This window comes from Nerophis ophidion, unplaced genomic scaffold (genome assembly GCF_033978795.1).
Source record: "Nerophis ophidion isolate RoL-2023_Sa unplaced genomic scaffold, RoL_Noph_v1.0 HiC_scaffold_35, whole genome shotgun sequence".
In the NCBI taxonomy this organism is placed as follows: Eukaryota; Metazoa; Chordata; class Actinopteri; order Syngnathiformes; family Syngnathidae; genus Nerophis; species Nerophis ophidion.
The window spans coordinates 1,005,001-1,020,764 of record NW_026906957.1 but is presented as its reverse complement, the minus strand read 5'-3'; the positions used below and the strand labels follow the sequence as shown (position 1 = coordinate 1,020,764).

The following is a 15,764-nucleotide window of genomic DNA, read 5'->3' as shown; positions in this document are numbered from 1 at the left end:
ATTTGGGCAGAGTGATCATTTTAATAGCATTCACCTTGCCTAACATAGAGAGAGGTAGGGTCTTCCAATACTCAATACACACTTTCAGTTTCTCAAAGGCTTCAATAAAGTTCAACTTTAGTAATGATTCATAATTTTTAGATATTTTTAAGCCAAGATAGGATATGTAATTTTCTGCGACTTTAACTGGATTTTGACTGATCTCAACATGATCTCCTAGGAACATAAGCTCACTTTTGGACCAGTTTATTTTATAACCAGATATTCTACCAAAAGAGTCTACATATTCTAAAAGAAGTGGTAGTGCAACTTCTGGCTCAGTAAGTGTAACAAGTACATCATCTGCATAAAGGGAGATGAGACTCTCTGATGAGCCCACTGAAAATCCTTTAATATTAGACTTCATTCTTAAACCAATAGCCAGTGGTTCGAGGGCCAAATTGAAGAGTAAGGGCGAAAGGCAGTCACCCTGTCTCACTCCGCGGTGTAATTCAAAACTATCCGATATTACATTATTAGTTATGACATATGATTTTGGTGCAGAATAAATGATTTGAACCCATTTTATGAAATGTTCTCCCAATCCAAATAATTTGGGAACATGAAAAAGATAAGCCCACTCAATTGAATCAAAAGCTTTATGAGCATCCAGAGTCAGGACGGCAGCCTTTTTGTTTCCTGTGCAGTCAGAGTACAATACGTTCAGTAATCTCCGTACATTGCCAAAAGAAGGTCTGTCCGGGATGAAACCCACCTGATCTGGATGAATCATTTCTGTTATGTGGTTGCGAGTACCTTAGTTAGAATCTTATGGTCTAAATTGAGCAGGGAGATAGGTCTATAATTGGCTGGATCAAGTGGATTTTTTCCCTTTTTTGGTATTATACATATATGGGCTTCATACAAAGAACTTGGAAGTTTGTTGTTCACAAAAGAATCATTTAACATTCTAAGTATTATAGGGGATAGTATTTCACTGAAAGCTTGATAAAACTCCGCACCAAATCCATCTGGACCAGGACTTTTATTCAAGGAGAAAGATTTCAGTGCTTTTTGCAGTTCTTCAGTTGAAATAGTGTTGTCTAAAGAATTCTGATTATTTGGACTCAGTTGAGGTAAGTTTAATGAGGTAAAAAAATCATTTAAATCATTAACCGATATAGCTGAATTAGATTGATATAATTCTGAATAAAAGTCTTTGAAGACATTATTGATATCCTTTAAATCTGTACATGTTTCACCTGTTTTTGAGCATATTTTGTGAATAGCAGCTTTGGCTTGATCTCCTTTGAGCTGTCTAGATAGAAGTTTTTGTGGTTTATCGGATATTTCAAAATGTTTTTGTTTATTTTTCAGCAGGAGTTTAGATACTTCCCCATGAAGAAGAAGAGAGTTGTATTCATTTTTCAGTTTCAGCATCTTATTGTAATCAGACTGCAAAAGAGAATTTATATGAATTTTTTCCATTTCTTTAATTTCTTTTTCTAATTCTCTCGGCCTTTTTCTTGTTTCTCTTTGTTTTGAGATTTCAAATGAAATGATATATCCTCTCACAGTAGCATTAAGAGCTTCCCACGATGTGGAGTCTGAGACCTCTCCGTTATCATTCACCTCAATAAAATCTTGGATAATCTTGTTTATATACTCTTTAAAATCTTCATATAATAATAGTTGTGGATTAAATCTCCATTTTTGTTTGATTTTAAGGAGATCAATTTGAATCTGCAAACTCACAGGACTGTGATCTGAGATTATTCTACTATGGTACTCAGGATTACTGACATTGGAGAGGGAAGAGCCTTCCACTAAAAAGTAATCAATTCTCGTGTAGGAATTGTGTACAGTAGAGTAAAATGAATACTCCCTTTTCTTAGGGTGTTTTACTCTCCATATGTCTATGATATTTCTTGATCTCATAAGATTATTAATAGTTTTAGTTGAGTTAGCAATGACATGAGATTTAGTTGACAATCTATCTAAAGTGGGGTCCAAAAGGCAGTTAAAATCACCACCAATGTAGATATGAGAGGAGCTATCATCAGGAAGTAGACCAAAGACTCCATGATAAAAGTTTGAGTCATCAGTGTTTGGTCCATAGATATTCCAAAAAGTTACTGGATAGGATGTAATATGACCATTCAATAAAATAAATCTCCCATTAGGGTCAATTATTTTTGATGTAAGTATGAAAGGCACATTTTTATGAAATAAAATAGCTCCACCTCTAGCTTGTGAAGTAAAGGGTGCGTGATAAACCTGAGATATCCAGCTTGTTTTAAGTTTGTGTTGGTTGTCTTTACAGAGATGTGTTTCTTGTAAGAATACAACATCTGCTTTTAATGAATTTAAATGTGAAAAAACCTTCCCTTCTTTAATATTTTTGGCTAAGCCCCTAACATTCCATGAAACTAGTGTGATTTTTTTCTTACAAGTTGACATTATGGTGTTTTAGGTTTTTTTTTTTTTTTTTTTTTTTTTTTGTCCTTACATGAAAAAAAACCCTTAGTAATTAGTAAGTTGAAATATGATTGTACATCTCTTTCCTCCACATTCATGCTCAGATTCACACATACACAACACTCACACCCCATTGTTCCCCCCTCCCTCGGTTCCCATCGTGTGTAGTTCAATGTTTTGGAGTGAAATCTCCATTGTGGTGATGTCCATAAGATGATGTTTTGGACGATTCCCCAGTCCATGAGTCCCCCACCCCCATCTTCAGGCGCAGGGCACATGCTCGTAGCTGTGTTCATTGCCCCAAGCAATTAGTAGCTCGGCAGTGAAGTGTTTTTTTTTTTTCCTGCGACCTCCGGTGAAATAAACCTCAGTGAAAAAGTGTATTTCTGCTTTTATACTTATCATAAGCCTTGTGTGGTAGAGCCATTATTGATAATTAGTCACTCAAATGTTTTATAATAAAGGTCTTAGTGTCTGCAGGAGAGGTAAACACCTTTACCTGGTCGTTGTACTCTACATGCAGGCGAGCTGGAAAACGCAGCATAAACTTGATTTCCTTCTCCCGCAGCATGTTCATTGCCTCTCGAAAGGCCCGTCTTTGCGCTGTCACTTCGGCAGTGTAGTCTGGAAACAGGAACACGCGCAGGCCGTTGTAGATCAGCTCCTGGTCGAAGAAGTAGCTCCTTATCCTGGTAGAAGTGTATTCTTGGGTCCCTTGCCGTTACCATGGCGAGCGAGCGGGACACGGTGCGCGCGGTCCACCACCACTGGCTTGGAGAAGTTACTCGCTCCAAACAACTTTGGTATCAGGTCCGCAACGAAATCCGTAAGTCTTCCCTTTTCTTCTTGCTCTGGTATCCCGACTATTTTTATATTATTCCGTCTTGAGCGCCCTTCCAATTCGTCTATTTTAGCTACCAATTGTTCGTTCCTCTTCTGCGTTTGAGCCAATTTTTGTTCGAGCGCTTCAATGCGGCGCTCGTGTTCAGAACCTTGCTGCTCCATGTCCTGCACTCGGTTGGTCAGTGCCGACTGCTTGCTTGAAAGAGCCTCAAGCTTTTCCTCAAGCATGTCAAAACGTTTGTTTATAGACTCGAGTATCTTATCCAGCATCTTCTCCAGAGTTGATGACGCCATCTCAGCGCTAGCCTCAGGCTCGTTTACGGCCACAGGTGACTCTGATTGCTTCCCTCTTCGTGTCTTGGGCATAATCGTTGTTATCTATATCTTAATAGGGTCGAATTTACCCAGAGGGATATGCATGCATATAATTGACCAAACGTTGTCAGTTTAAAAAAAAAAAAAAAAAAGCAGAATTAAGATTAAATCTTATAGTTTTCACCGGAGTAACTGCAGAGGCAAACTACTGCATGTGCATCTTAGCCACGCCCCTGAATGCGTTTCTTGAAGACAAACAATATTGTGTTCTTTTTTCCTTCAGCCACATAAATATAAGTTATCTTTTTCTGTTGTCTGCAAGACCATTGCAATTATGACTCATTTATCCAACTTCATTATCTTTCTTATAAACCAGGGGTCGGGAACCTTTTTGGTTGAGAGAGCCAAAAATCCATCCATCCGTCCATCCATTTCCTACCGCTTTTTCCCTTTGGGGTCACGGAGGGTGCTGGCGCCTATCTCAGCTACAATCCAAATATTTTTAAAATATTTTTCCGTAAGAGCCATATAATATTTTTTTCAACACTGAACACAACTAAACGCGTGCATTTTTAAGTAAGACCAACATTTGTAAAGTATAACAGGTCTCTTATTTTTTGTAATAACATTGTTATTCTGAAGCTAACTGTGGAGGGGTCGTGGCATGCGGGCCTGCAGCGAAGCGGGGTGTGCCAGGACCGTAGAAGGCCCACCTGGGCCTTGTTATGTAATCACCTGTCGCTCTGTTATACGCAGCATCCAGGAAGAGAGACGGGGTTGGGGCTGGAGCCAGAGCGCGAGCGAGAAGGAAAGAGAAAAAGACAATTGCTGGAAAGCAACTGAGAGTCTTATTTAAAAATAAAACAATATTTAAACCCTGAAACAGGCTCTCATGTCGGTGCTTGGTGGTCTGAAGAACCCCCAGGATTGCAAGCCCACATTAACCAATAATAAATAAATAACTACTTACCTTTATGTAACTTCTTCAACAGGTGCAGCAGAAAATGAATGGATGGATTAAAAATGAATGTTTTATATTTTGAACGTTATTTTTAACACTGTGATTACAAGTGGAATTATTCATTACTTATCGTGTTAAGCAATGTCAGCTCAGATTTATCCGAGAGCCAAATGCAGTCATCAAAAGAGCCACATCCGGCTCGCGAGCCATAGGTTCCCTACCCCTGTTATAAACCACGTGACCTGAGTAGATTCATGATATATTTGATTGCTTCAGATCAAGTATTATCAGTGTATTTTCTGGAGGGATGTAGTTGATGAGAGAAGTGGCAGCCAAGTATTGCTTTTGAATGGAGAATGGCTTCTGACTTGAATGGTGTGGAGGCCAAAGATTGACAGGCCGAGTAGCCAGTGAGAAGGTATATTTTGGAGCTCACAAATTGTAAACAGAGGTCACAACACTGGAAGTATATTAGCCCAGGGGGCGTGGCTAAAGGATAGTTCTAGAATGTGCAGTGTGTGTGAGGAAAGGTTCTCCCAAAACTCTCCAAATCTTGCAAGCAAAAAATGATTTAGTTTAGGAGCCCCGAAGCCAAACATCAAATATTAACTCTTGAAAATGTGAATGATTGTGCCCCTCGCCCCAGATTCACGTATCGCCACCAAAATCACCAGCGGCGTCTATCGTGACAGGAGGAACGTAAAAGTCTCAAGAAGCCCTATTTGAAAGCCAAAAGGAAGTCGGCCATTTTGGTTTCCGTCAGCCATGTTGAAGGCAAAAAGGGGTGGTACTTGAACAAACTCCTCCTCGGGACTTTGACCAAACTTTGACCTGATGGCTCGCCACACAACTTGACACATTTATAACTCGGCTCCACAAACTGAGATTGTACTCAGAGTTGGTACAAATGATGATGATGACACCCTGTCGTGCAGAATGGGTCAGTACCTGTTGGTACCCATTGGTGGTGGGCGGAGCCTGGCGGCCAAAACTGCCCCTCGCCATCAACCATCAAGTTGTCTTTACTTCTCTTTAGATGATGGGATCTCTTTGCAAACTGATATGATACCTTTAATTCGGGGTCTGATCATGACTAGTCATTGATATCGACACAAACATGGCCCCCTTGTGGTGGAAAATGATAACAGTCATAACTTCCTTCCACATTCTCCAATCTTCCTGTTTTGTTTATTTATGGTGGGTCGAGATCATAGTCATTCAACATCCTGTACGCAAATACAAAATGACTTTTTCATACTTGGCACATTTTCTAACAGAATCTTGCTAATATGCTCAATAAGGTTCTATTCAAATGTAATACAAGTAATACGTAAGACTTTTATTGCACACTTAAGTAGATAAGTTTTCAGGTGAAAAAGATGCCACCTCACTAAAAAGATTAATTGTTTAACAATTTATTTTCCATGCATTAATTTAGATCCAGAACACACATTGTTATATATCTTATTATATTATAATCATTACTATAATTGAATGTAAGTTTGTGTAAAATATTTTCACAACAAAGTGTGAATACATGTTGTAAAGTGTGGGGTTGAGTTATAATTGATGTAATACAATTAGGTATGGCAAATGCATTTTGTTTACTTGCCAACTATTCAAATTATATATAATATACATATTTGTATAATGTCATGTAATATGACTTCAACATTATTTATGTTAATATAAGAGTTTATTTGCTAGCCAGTTCTACTTGTGAGTATTTATTTTATTTTGTTATTGAACAATTAAACATACATAAACAATGTTTGGACACATTAAGGTACTTTCAATACAATATGAGTCAATGTTTTTTCAATATTTTACACAGCAATATAAAAAACATCACATTAAATCCAATCCTCTTACAAACAAAACCCGTTAAAGAAGGTAAAAGTAAATATGAGAGACCATACCAATAAGATTAAAATACAATTTATATAATTAAATGATACACTTGTGCTTGAATGTGCTTATTTAAAACGACGTAATATATTCCAATAAATATAATAATGTAAGTGTTTTCTATTTTATACAAATCTTCTAAGACTGAATGAATAAATTAAAATCATTAACACAATGTGAGGATTTGGATTTCACTTTAAGAAAGAGACTTTTGTTTAAGAGAGCAAATGTTTCACACTTTTTAAAAATGGATATAAATTCACGACACGATCGATCCACGCATGCGTGAATTTACGTCACTTCCTGTACTTTTTTACGACGGAGGTCCTGCGTTGTCACTTTCTGTGATATTTCAATGTTTTATTAATTTTTCGTATAAAATAGATTAGGAGTAAAAGGGTACAACAATAAAAACACGTGGAAGGGTAAATTTAAAAAAATCAGGCAGTAATATCGCTACAATTTGTAGCACTTTCACTCTTGTCGTTGCAATGAATGTCGCACGGGGGCGCCACTGAACCCCAACATTAGAGCTTTGTTTGTTTTCCTTTAATTTATTTTTTAAAAACAAGACACTCGTTTATATCACATTGTTATTCAAATAAATATTACGTAAAAGAAAAGCATGGTAACAGTGACAGCAAGCAATATATTATATAGAGCTACCTCTTCATCCGCTCGGCTGTGACGTCATTCCCAGCTTCCGGGGTAAACGGAAGACAGCAGAACAGGAGGAGAAGGAGAAAGACCCTAATAAGTCAGTCTTATTATTTGTTATCCAGTTTATAATATTTACGTCGTATAAAATACATATGTGATTCTTTATTTAAGGATAAAGTGGTCTCGATGCGCTAGAAGCACTGTGCCGCTTCTCTTGCTATCTTTGCTTGTTAGTTAGCTTAGCTCGCTAGTTAGCTTAGCTTGTTAGCTGCTAACAGAAGACACAGAAGTTATCAACACATCGCTAAGTAGAGATCAAGTGTGAGAGTAAAGTGTTGTGATTGTGTGAAAATGTGCGAAAGAAGCATAGCAAAGTATGAGGAGGAACTTTGTCCAACAAAAGAGGAGAAGGAGCGACAACATCAACTACTGGACGCTGTTTTCAAGAAACATCAAGTTGTGTTACACAGAACAGGTTTGTTGACTTCTTACTCTCACATCTTTACTAACTTTATATTTCATTATTAACACTTTTCTGCAATATATTGTGTATAAGAAGTTGTGTTGTCTTGTGAGGATGATGCATTCCGTCTGCTACTTGCAACGTGGTCTTGCAACCACGTGGTTGTCTGTGTTCTGTGGAATGTAACTACTAAAGATGAGTTACATATCCCAGTCCATTTGTACAATAAACTGTCAGTGGTGGAACAAGTCAGAGTTGGGCTGTGGACGAGCTCCATGACATGGCCCCCTAAACCCAAATAATAAAGCTAATTCTACCATCATTTTATAACACACACATGCCTTTCTGGGTTTACCACCAACAATCTCTAAGCAGGTTTTAAAGGGGAACATTATCAGCAGACCTATGTAAGCGTCAATATATACCTTGATGGTGCAGAAAAAAGACCATATATTTTTTTAACCGATTTCCGAACTTTAAATGGGTGAATTTTGGCGAATTAAACGCCTTTCTGTGTATTGCTCTGGTGGCGATGATGTCAGAACTTGACGTCACCGAGGTAATACAGCCGCCATTTTCATTTTCAACACATTACACACACGGGTCTCAGCTCTGTTACTTTCCGTTTTTTCAACTTATTTTTGGAACCTTGGAGGCATCATGCCTCGTCGGTGTGTTTTCGGAGGGTGTAACAACACTAATAGGGAGGGATTCAAGTTGCACCGAAGATGCGAAAGTGGCAAGAAATCTGCCGCCAGACCCCCATTGAATGTGCCGGAGTGTCTGCACATTTTACCGGCGATGCTAACGCAGCTAATCGGCCATGCTATGGCTATGAATAGCGTTAATAGCTATTCGCTCAATAGCTTCAGTTTCTTCTTCAATACTTTCATACTCCAACCGTCCTTTTCAATACATGCGTAATCTGTTGAATCGCTTAAGCCGCTGAAATCCGAGTCTGAATCCGAGCTAATGTCGCTATATCTTGCTGTGCTATTCGCCACTGTTTGTTTGTATTGGCAGCACTGTATGACGTCACAGGAAAATGGACCGTATCTTGGCAGGTAGTGGAAAAAAGGCACTTTAAAGCTTTTTTTAGGGATATTTTGGGACCGGTAAAATTTAGAAAAATACTTCAAAAAATACAACAAGCCACTGGGAACTGATTTTTATTGTTTTCAACCCTTTTGAAATTGTGATAATGTTCCCCTTTAAAAAGTTTGTCAGCCATTTTTCCTTAAATTTGCATTTTCCCAACATGTATTTATTTTCTCACTTTCACCACAGCATCAACCCGTTCACAGGATGTAGAGAAATGATCAAAGGGGATCTGATTTGTTTTATTTTGCCTGTCATTCACAATCCATATGTAAGACAATAACATGTTTTTATTTTGTATGCATTCTAAGTCCTAAACAAACGTTAGCAAAATCTTGACCATCCTAATTTTACCATTTGAGTCAATGAGAGCGCCTCTATTCTGCTCACTAATAAGAATTAGTTGAGCAATATAATATACCCAGAAGTCATTTTTTTAATCGCTATCTCTTTAAAACATGCTGTAAAAATGCATATTCTCTGGAAATATGCCCCATAATAGCCACAAACTGGAGGATGCATTTTTAATTTGGATACAATTTAAATAAATAGTGTAAAGGTTTTATGGAATTTTCCAGGGTGTACCCCACCTTCTGCCCCCCTGTGAGTCCAAAAGGGACAAGCGGTAAAAAATGGATGGATGGGTGGGAAAAGGTACATCATCGACAGGCCTCAACATTTTACTTTTTAAGGTCAAGACAAGTGTTGCCTTAAAGGAGGGTTCATATTTTAGGGCACCAAGGCAAATGTTATTTTCTTTCCAGTTTGTTAATTAAATGTAGAATTGCTCACATTTATTTGTGCAATAAATATTTAGACAATTTTGACCCTTACTTTGGATCAAAGCATAATAATTGTGTAAATGCATCAATAAGTTCATTACGCTTGTTTAAGGTGCTTTTTTTTTTTAAAACCTTTATTTTGTTAGCGCAGTCAGACCTATTATTGTGAAGGGGGAAGTGTGTTGCTGTTCTCAGAACGATGTGTGGAGGCGACACTTGCGACTGCTGTCCTCTTTCTACATTATTCCAACATTGATGATGTCGTTCACAACAACACAAGCAGATGAGATGTGTTGTGCGTTTATGGATTTTCCTTGCCAGCTTTAGCTTCGTAGTTTAGTCGCTATTTCGAATGACCGCCTAAAAGGACGGGACAATTGGGTGTTTAAAGGATGAATGAGTGGTCCAGAACAAATTATCTTCCATCCATCCATCTTCTTCCGCTTATCCGAGGTCGGGTCTTGGGGGCAGCAGCCTAAGCAGGGAAGCCCAGACTCTCCTCTCCCAATCCACTTCGTCTAGCACTTCCCGGGGGATCCCAAAGCGTTCCCATGCCAGCCGGGAGACATAGTCTTCCCAACGTGTCCTGGGTCTTCCCCGTGGCCTTGTACCGGTTGGACATGCCCTAAACACCTCCCTAGGGAGGCGTTCGGGTGGCATCCTGACCAGATGCCCGAACCACCTCATCTGGCTCCTCTCCATGTGGAGGAACAGCGGCTTTACTTTGAGTTCCTCCCGGATGACAGAGCTTCTCACCCTATCTCTAAGGGAGAGACCCGCCACATGGCAGAGGAAACTAATTTGGGCCGCTTGTACCCGTGATCTTGTCCTTTCGGTCATAACCCAAAGCTCATGACCATAGGTGAGGATGGGAACGGAGATCGACCGGTAAATTGAGAGATTTGCCTTCCGGCTCGGCTACTTCTTCACCACAACGGATCGATACAGCGTCCGCATTACTGAAGACGCCCCACCGATCCGCCTGTCGATCTCACGATGCACTCTTCCCTCACTCGTGAACAAGACTCCTAGGTACTTGAACTCCTCCACTTGGGGAAAAATCTCCTCCCCAACCCGGAGATGGCACTCCACCCTTTTCCGGACGAGAACCATGGACTTGGACTTGGAGGTGCTGATTCCCGTCCCAGTCGCTTCACACTCTGCTGCAAACCGATCCAGTGAGAGCTGAAGATCTTGGCCAGATGAAGCCATCAGGACCACATTATCTGCAAAAAGCAGAGACCTAATCCTGCTGTCACCAAACCAGATCCCCTCAACGCCCTGACTGCGCCTACAAATTCTATCCATAAAAGTTACGAACAGAATCGGTAACAAAGGGCAGCCTTGGCGGAGTCCAACCCTCACTGGAAACGGGTCCGACTTACTGCCGGCAATGCGGACCAAGCTCTGACACTGATCATACAGGGAGCGGACCGCCACAATCAGACTCTCTGAGCACTCCCCACAGGACTTCCCGAGGGACACGGTCCAATGCCTTCTCCAAGCCCACAAAACACATGTAGACTGGTTGGGCAAACTCCCATGCACCCTCAAGGACCCTGCCCAGAGTATAAAGCTGGTCCACAGTTCCACGACCAGGACGAAAATCACACTGTTCCTCCTGAATCCGAGGTCCGACTATCTGGCTTAGGCTCCTCTCCAGTACACCTGAATAGACCTTACCGGCAAGGCATTATTTTCCCTAACAAATGTTGCTTCTCCTAAGAATGACAACATTGCTCTTACATTTATGTCAATTTCCCTGATATCGTGCAATGAAAAGCAGATTTTGTTATATTAGCCAGTTCTGTGACACCGGAAATTATTGTTGAAATAATCCATCCATCCATCCATCCATTTCCTACCGCTTATTCCCTTTTGGGGTCGCGAGGGGCGCTGGCCCCTATCTCAGCTACAATCGGGCGGAAGGTGGCATACACCCTGGAAAGTCGTTACATCATCGCAGATTGTTGAAATAATATGCCTTTTTTTTGTTGAGTTCAGTGATTATTGATTGGATTATTACTTTGGGAAGGTCAGAGAAGAAGAGTTGTAAAAATGTTCTCACAGGTCATAAAAGTCTTCCTTTCTTCAGTTTTAAAAGTCTCTCTGTCTCGATGGAGATCTTCCTTTATTACCTCCTGCTTCGATTGAAAGTCCAGTTTAGAAAATTGTTTTATTTTAGATATGTAATCCTCCATGTTAAAAGTGCAAGCGAGAGGAAAAAATAAACACACGCCGCTCACTCTTGCTACTTGTTGTCACTTCTTCTGCAGCCGAGTAGTCGCAAGAGGGATCACTAGCGCCCTCTACCACCAGGAGGCGGGAATCATTTAATGACTCATATTTGACACACGCAGCTACGGTATATTAATAAAACATAGCTGCTTAGTGTTCTTTTTGGCGTATTCAATAGCTTGGACCTTAAATCCTACTGAATAGCTCTTAATCTTTTTCCCTTTATGCGATTTCATCCATCCATCCATCCATTTTCTACCGCTTATTCCCTTTCGGGGTCGCGGGGGGCGCTGGCGCCTATCTCAGCTACAATCGGGCGGAAGGCAGGGTACACCCTGGACAAGTCGCCACCTCATCGCAGGGCCAACACAGATAGACAGACAACATTCACACTCACATTCACACACTAGGGACCATTTAGTGTTGCCAATCAACCTATCCCCAGGTGCATGTTTTTGGAAGTGGGAGGAAGCCGGAGTACCCGGAGGGAACCCACGCATTCACGGGGAGAACATGCAAACTCCACACAGAAAGATCTCGAGCCTGGATTTGAACCCAGGACTGCAGGAACTTCGTATTGTGAGGCAGACGCACTAACCCCTCTGCCACCGTGAAATCCTTTATGCCATTTCAAATTATTGAAATCAGCATCCTCCATTTTGAAAATGATGACAGGTGAAGTGTCACTCGTGACGTGACGAGTTTGACCCGGCCGAAATTCTAGACATGCGCTAATAAAAATAATATTTTGCGAAACGAGTTTGACCCGGCGTTAATCCTGAGCCGGCGGTAATGCTAAGCATGCGCTAATTATTTTGCGAAACGAGTTTGACCCGGCAGTAATTCTAGGCAGGCACATACTATATACCCGGCGGCAATTCAAGGGAATACGGTCTGTCTGATACTGATTTTGATTGAATGTGTGGACTGCATGAATGATGCCTTCTCAGTTCTCACTCTAACGCAATTTGAGTGTCTGGAAACGCACTAAATTAATTTAATCCATCATTACTAATATTAATAAGGTAAACAAGTTATCTTTTGAAGGTGTTGTCAGTAATCTAGGGACGGCGTGGCGCAGTGGGGAGAGTGGCCGTGCGCAACCCGAGCGTCCCTGGTTCAATTCCCACCTAGTACCAACCTCGTCACGTCTGTTGTGTCCTGAGCAAGACACTTCACCCTTGCTCCTGATGTGTGCTGGTTGGCGCCTTGCATGGCAGCTCCCTCCATCAGTGTGTGAATGTGTGTGTGAATGTGTAAATGTGGAAGTAGTGTCAAAGCGCTTTGAGTACCTTGAAGTTAGAAAAGCGCTATACAAGTACAACCCATTTATCATTTATTATTTATAATCTAAAAACTTCATCCCGGTTTAACTGTGGTGACACTATCTAAATGAAAGTAAAACAGATGTCATCTTTCTTGGCCAACATGTTGACTGTGCTCATGGTTCTTTTATAATGGACATGTCTCTTAAGATGAATGTGAAAATGACTAATTATTGTCCACCAGCAGGGGGAGCTCATCACTAGTACTACTGCGTGGAGGCTGGCATGTGGTACATTATTTCCTGTGTGTGTATGACTTATTCAGAGGGAGAAAAGCACACTTTCACGTATGGTGTCTACCATTAAGGATTGTAGGAATGACTTTTAGGATGTTTTTATATAAATAAGGTGGATTGGCCGTTGGCCTGGGAAGGCATTCCCCTGAAGGTCTTCTTCATGTGTCAGCTGGAAGTACCCTGACTGCTGTGAGGGGAAACTGATGAGATTGTGAGATCATATGTTGGTGCAAGACAATGTCTCATGTGACTGAGCAAAGCTGGACTTTTATCAAGAATGTTTGTTTTTCCTGTCCCACAGACCTCAATGAAGCACATCGTCCTCGTGAGCAGGAGGAGGAACGACAGTCCCCCCACATACACGAGGAAGAAGAGGTACCACAGTCCCAACACATCAAAGAGGGAGGAGAGGAGCCACAGCCCCCCCACATTAAAGAGGAAGACGAGACGCCACAGACCCATAATGTTAAACTGACCCTTCACATTAAAGGGCAAGCGGAGGACCCACTGATCTTACACATCAAAAAGGAAGAGGAAGACCTACTGACTCCTCACTTTAAGGAGCAAGAGAACCCGCTGACCCCCTACTATAAAAAGGAAGAGGAGGACCCACTGACCCCCTACGTTAAAGAGGAAGAGGAGGACCAAGAGCCGCCGCACATTAAAGAGGAAGAGGAAGACCATGAGCCGCCGCACATTAAAGAGGAAGAGGAGGAAGAGGGCATCAGTCAGCCTAAATGGTTGGAGGAGTTCCCAGTGACTGGTGTCCCTGTGAAGAGTGAAGATGATGAGGTGAAAGGTGAAAGTGAGGAGAGGGGAGGGGGGGAGCCTCCAAGCAGCAGCTCAACACAACACATGACAACAGAAGCTGATGGAGACCACTGTGGAGGATCACAAGCAGACAAGCTCTTAGCTCCACTATCAGATAGTGAGGACACAACGTCACACTCTCCTGACACTGATGATGAAGACTCTAAAGATGATAAGACATGTCACACTGACAACACTCACTTCACATCTTCTCACTCTCACAAAACTTTTAAATACCAAAGTCGTCTGAAAAGACACATGAGAACACACACTGGAGAAAAACCTTTTTCTTGTTCACTCTGTGGTAAAGGTTTTGCACAAAGTCACCATTTGAAAAGACACATGAAAACACACACTGGTGAAAAAACTTTTTCCTGTTCAATATGTGGTAAAGGTTTTACACAAAGTCAGGATGTGAAAAGACACAAGAGAACACACACGGGTGAAAAACCTTTTTCCTGTTCAACCTGTGGTAAAGGTTTTACACAAAGTCAGAGTTTGAAAGTACACAAGAGAACACACACCGGTGAAAAACCTTTTCCCTGTTCTACCTGTGGTAAAGGTTTTACACAAAGTCAACATTTGAAAGTACACATGAGAAGACACGCTAGTGAAAAACCTTTTTCTTGTTCAATCTGTGGTAAAGGTTTTACACAAAGTCAGGATTTGAAAGTACACATGAGAACACACACTGGTGAAAAATCTTTTTCTTGTTCAATCTGTGGTAAAGGTTTTACACAAAGTCAACATTTGAAAAGACACACTAGAACACACACTGGTGAAAAATCACATTCCTGTTCAATCTGCAACAGAAGCTTTGGTGACCGATCAAAGCTTGTAGCACACATGAGAAGACACACAGGAGAGAAAGTGTTTAGTTGCAGTGTGTGTGGTGAAAGATTGTCTTCTAAGTACCAGTGTAAGAAACACAAGTGTGCTGGTGAGAACAGCAGCAGCAAATGAAACTGCAGGATTTGAAATAAACTGTCCAGACTTTCATTTTGACTTTCTAACAACATCAGCACATATAACATGTGTGACATTGTTGTGTGTGTAACAATCTGTTTAATATGATCTTTACATTTATAGATTACATAGTTTGAAATATAAAATTATTACTTATTTGTACTTCTAATTGTTAATAACCCCATAGATTATCACCTTTATATGATATACATATGTACTGGTTCACATCTGAAACATCTTCTGGACCACTTCAGGAAGCATATTATTATTTACTTTATACATCATTTAAACAGTTGTCTTTTATACAATTTTAAAATGTGCGACTTTATGAATCATTTGTTGGGTCTCTATAATCCATTTTATTAATCATCTTTACTACTCTCTTTTGTAATATGATGATTGTGTTGTGATTGTTTTATACTTTAACTTAATATGTATGTACTTGTACCTTTATGCAATAAAAAGTGAGAGAAAATGGCTGAGTTGTTTGTGGAAGGATGGTTTTGTTTTTACTAACATACATTTGTGGGTTAAAAAAAAATCCCCACTATTGTGTTTTAAACATTCTTTACCTTTTTTAACATCCCCAAAACAATATCAATCAAAGTTTGGAATGTCAGGCAAAAGCCAATATTGTACATCATCTCACAGAGCTTTATTTTGCATACATTCATGAAAAAAAAAAGTTTAATTTGTTTCCCT

General features: G+C 40.4%; 1 protein-coding gene across 1 annotated transcript; it reads left to right on the top strand.

Moving 5' to 3' along the window:
• The first annotated feature begins 7,178 nt into the window (after nucleotides 1–7,178).
• Nucleotides 7,179–15,527, top strand: LOC133546630 (oocyte zinc finger protein XlCOF22-like). Its single transcript, XM_061892420.1, has 2 exons — nucleotides 7,179–7,619; nucleotides 13,588–15,527. The coding sequence occupies exons 1-2, from the start codon at nucleotides 7,496–7,498 to the stop codon at nucleotides 15,057–15,059; spliced, it is 1,596 nt and encodes a 531-aa protein (XP_061748404.1). The 5' UTR covers nucleotides 7,179–7,495; the 3' UTR covers nucleotides 15,060–15,527.
• Nucleotides 15,528–15,764: the final 237 nt, after the last annotated feature.

Coding starts and splice junctions, on each gene's coding strand:
- LOC133546630 (XM_061892420.1), top strand. CDS start 7,496: ATGTGCGAAAGAAGCATAGCAAAGTATGAGGAGGAACTTTGTCCAACA. Junction 7,620..13,587: donor AGTTGTGTTACACAGAACAG/GTTTGTTGACTT, acceptor CCTGTCCCACAG/ACCTCAATGAAGCACATCGT.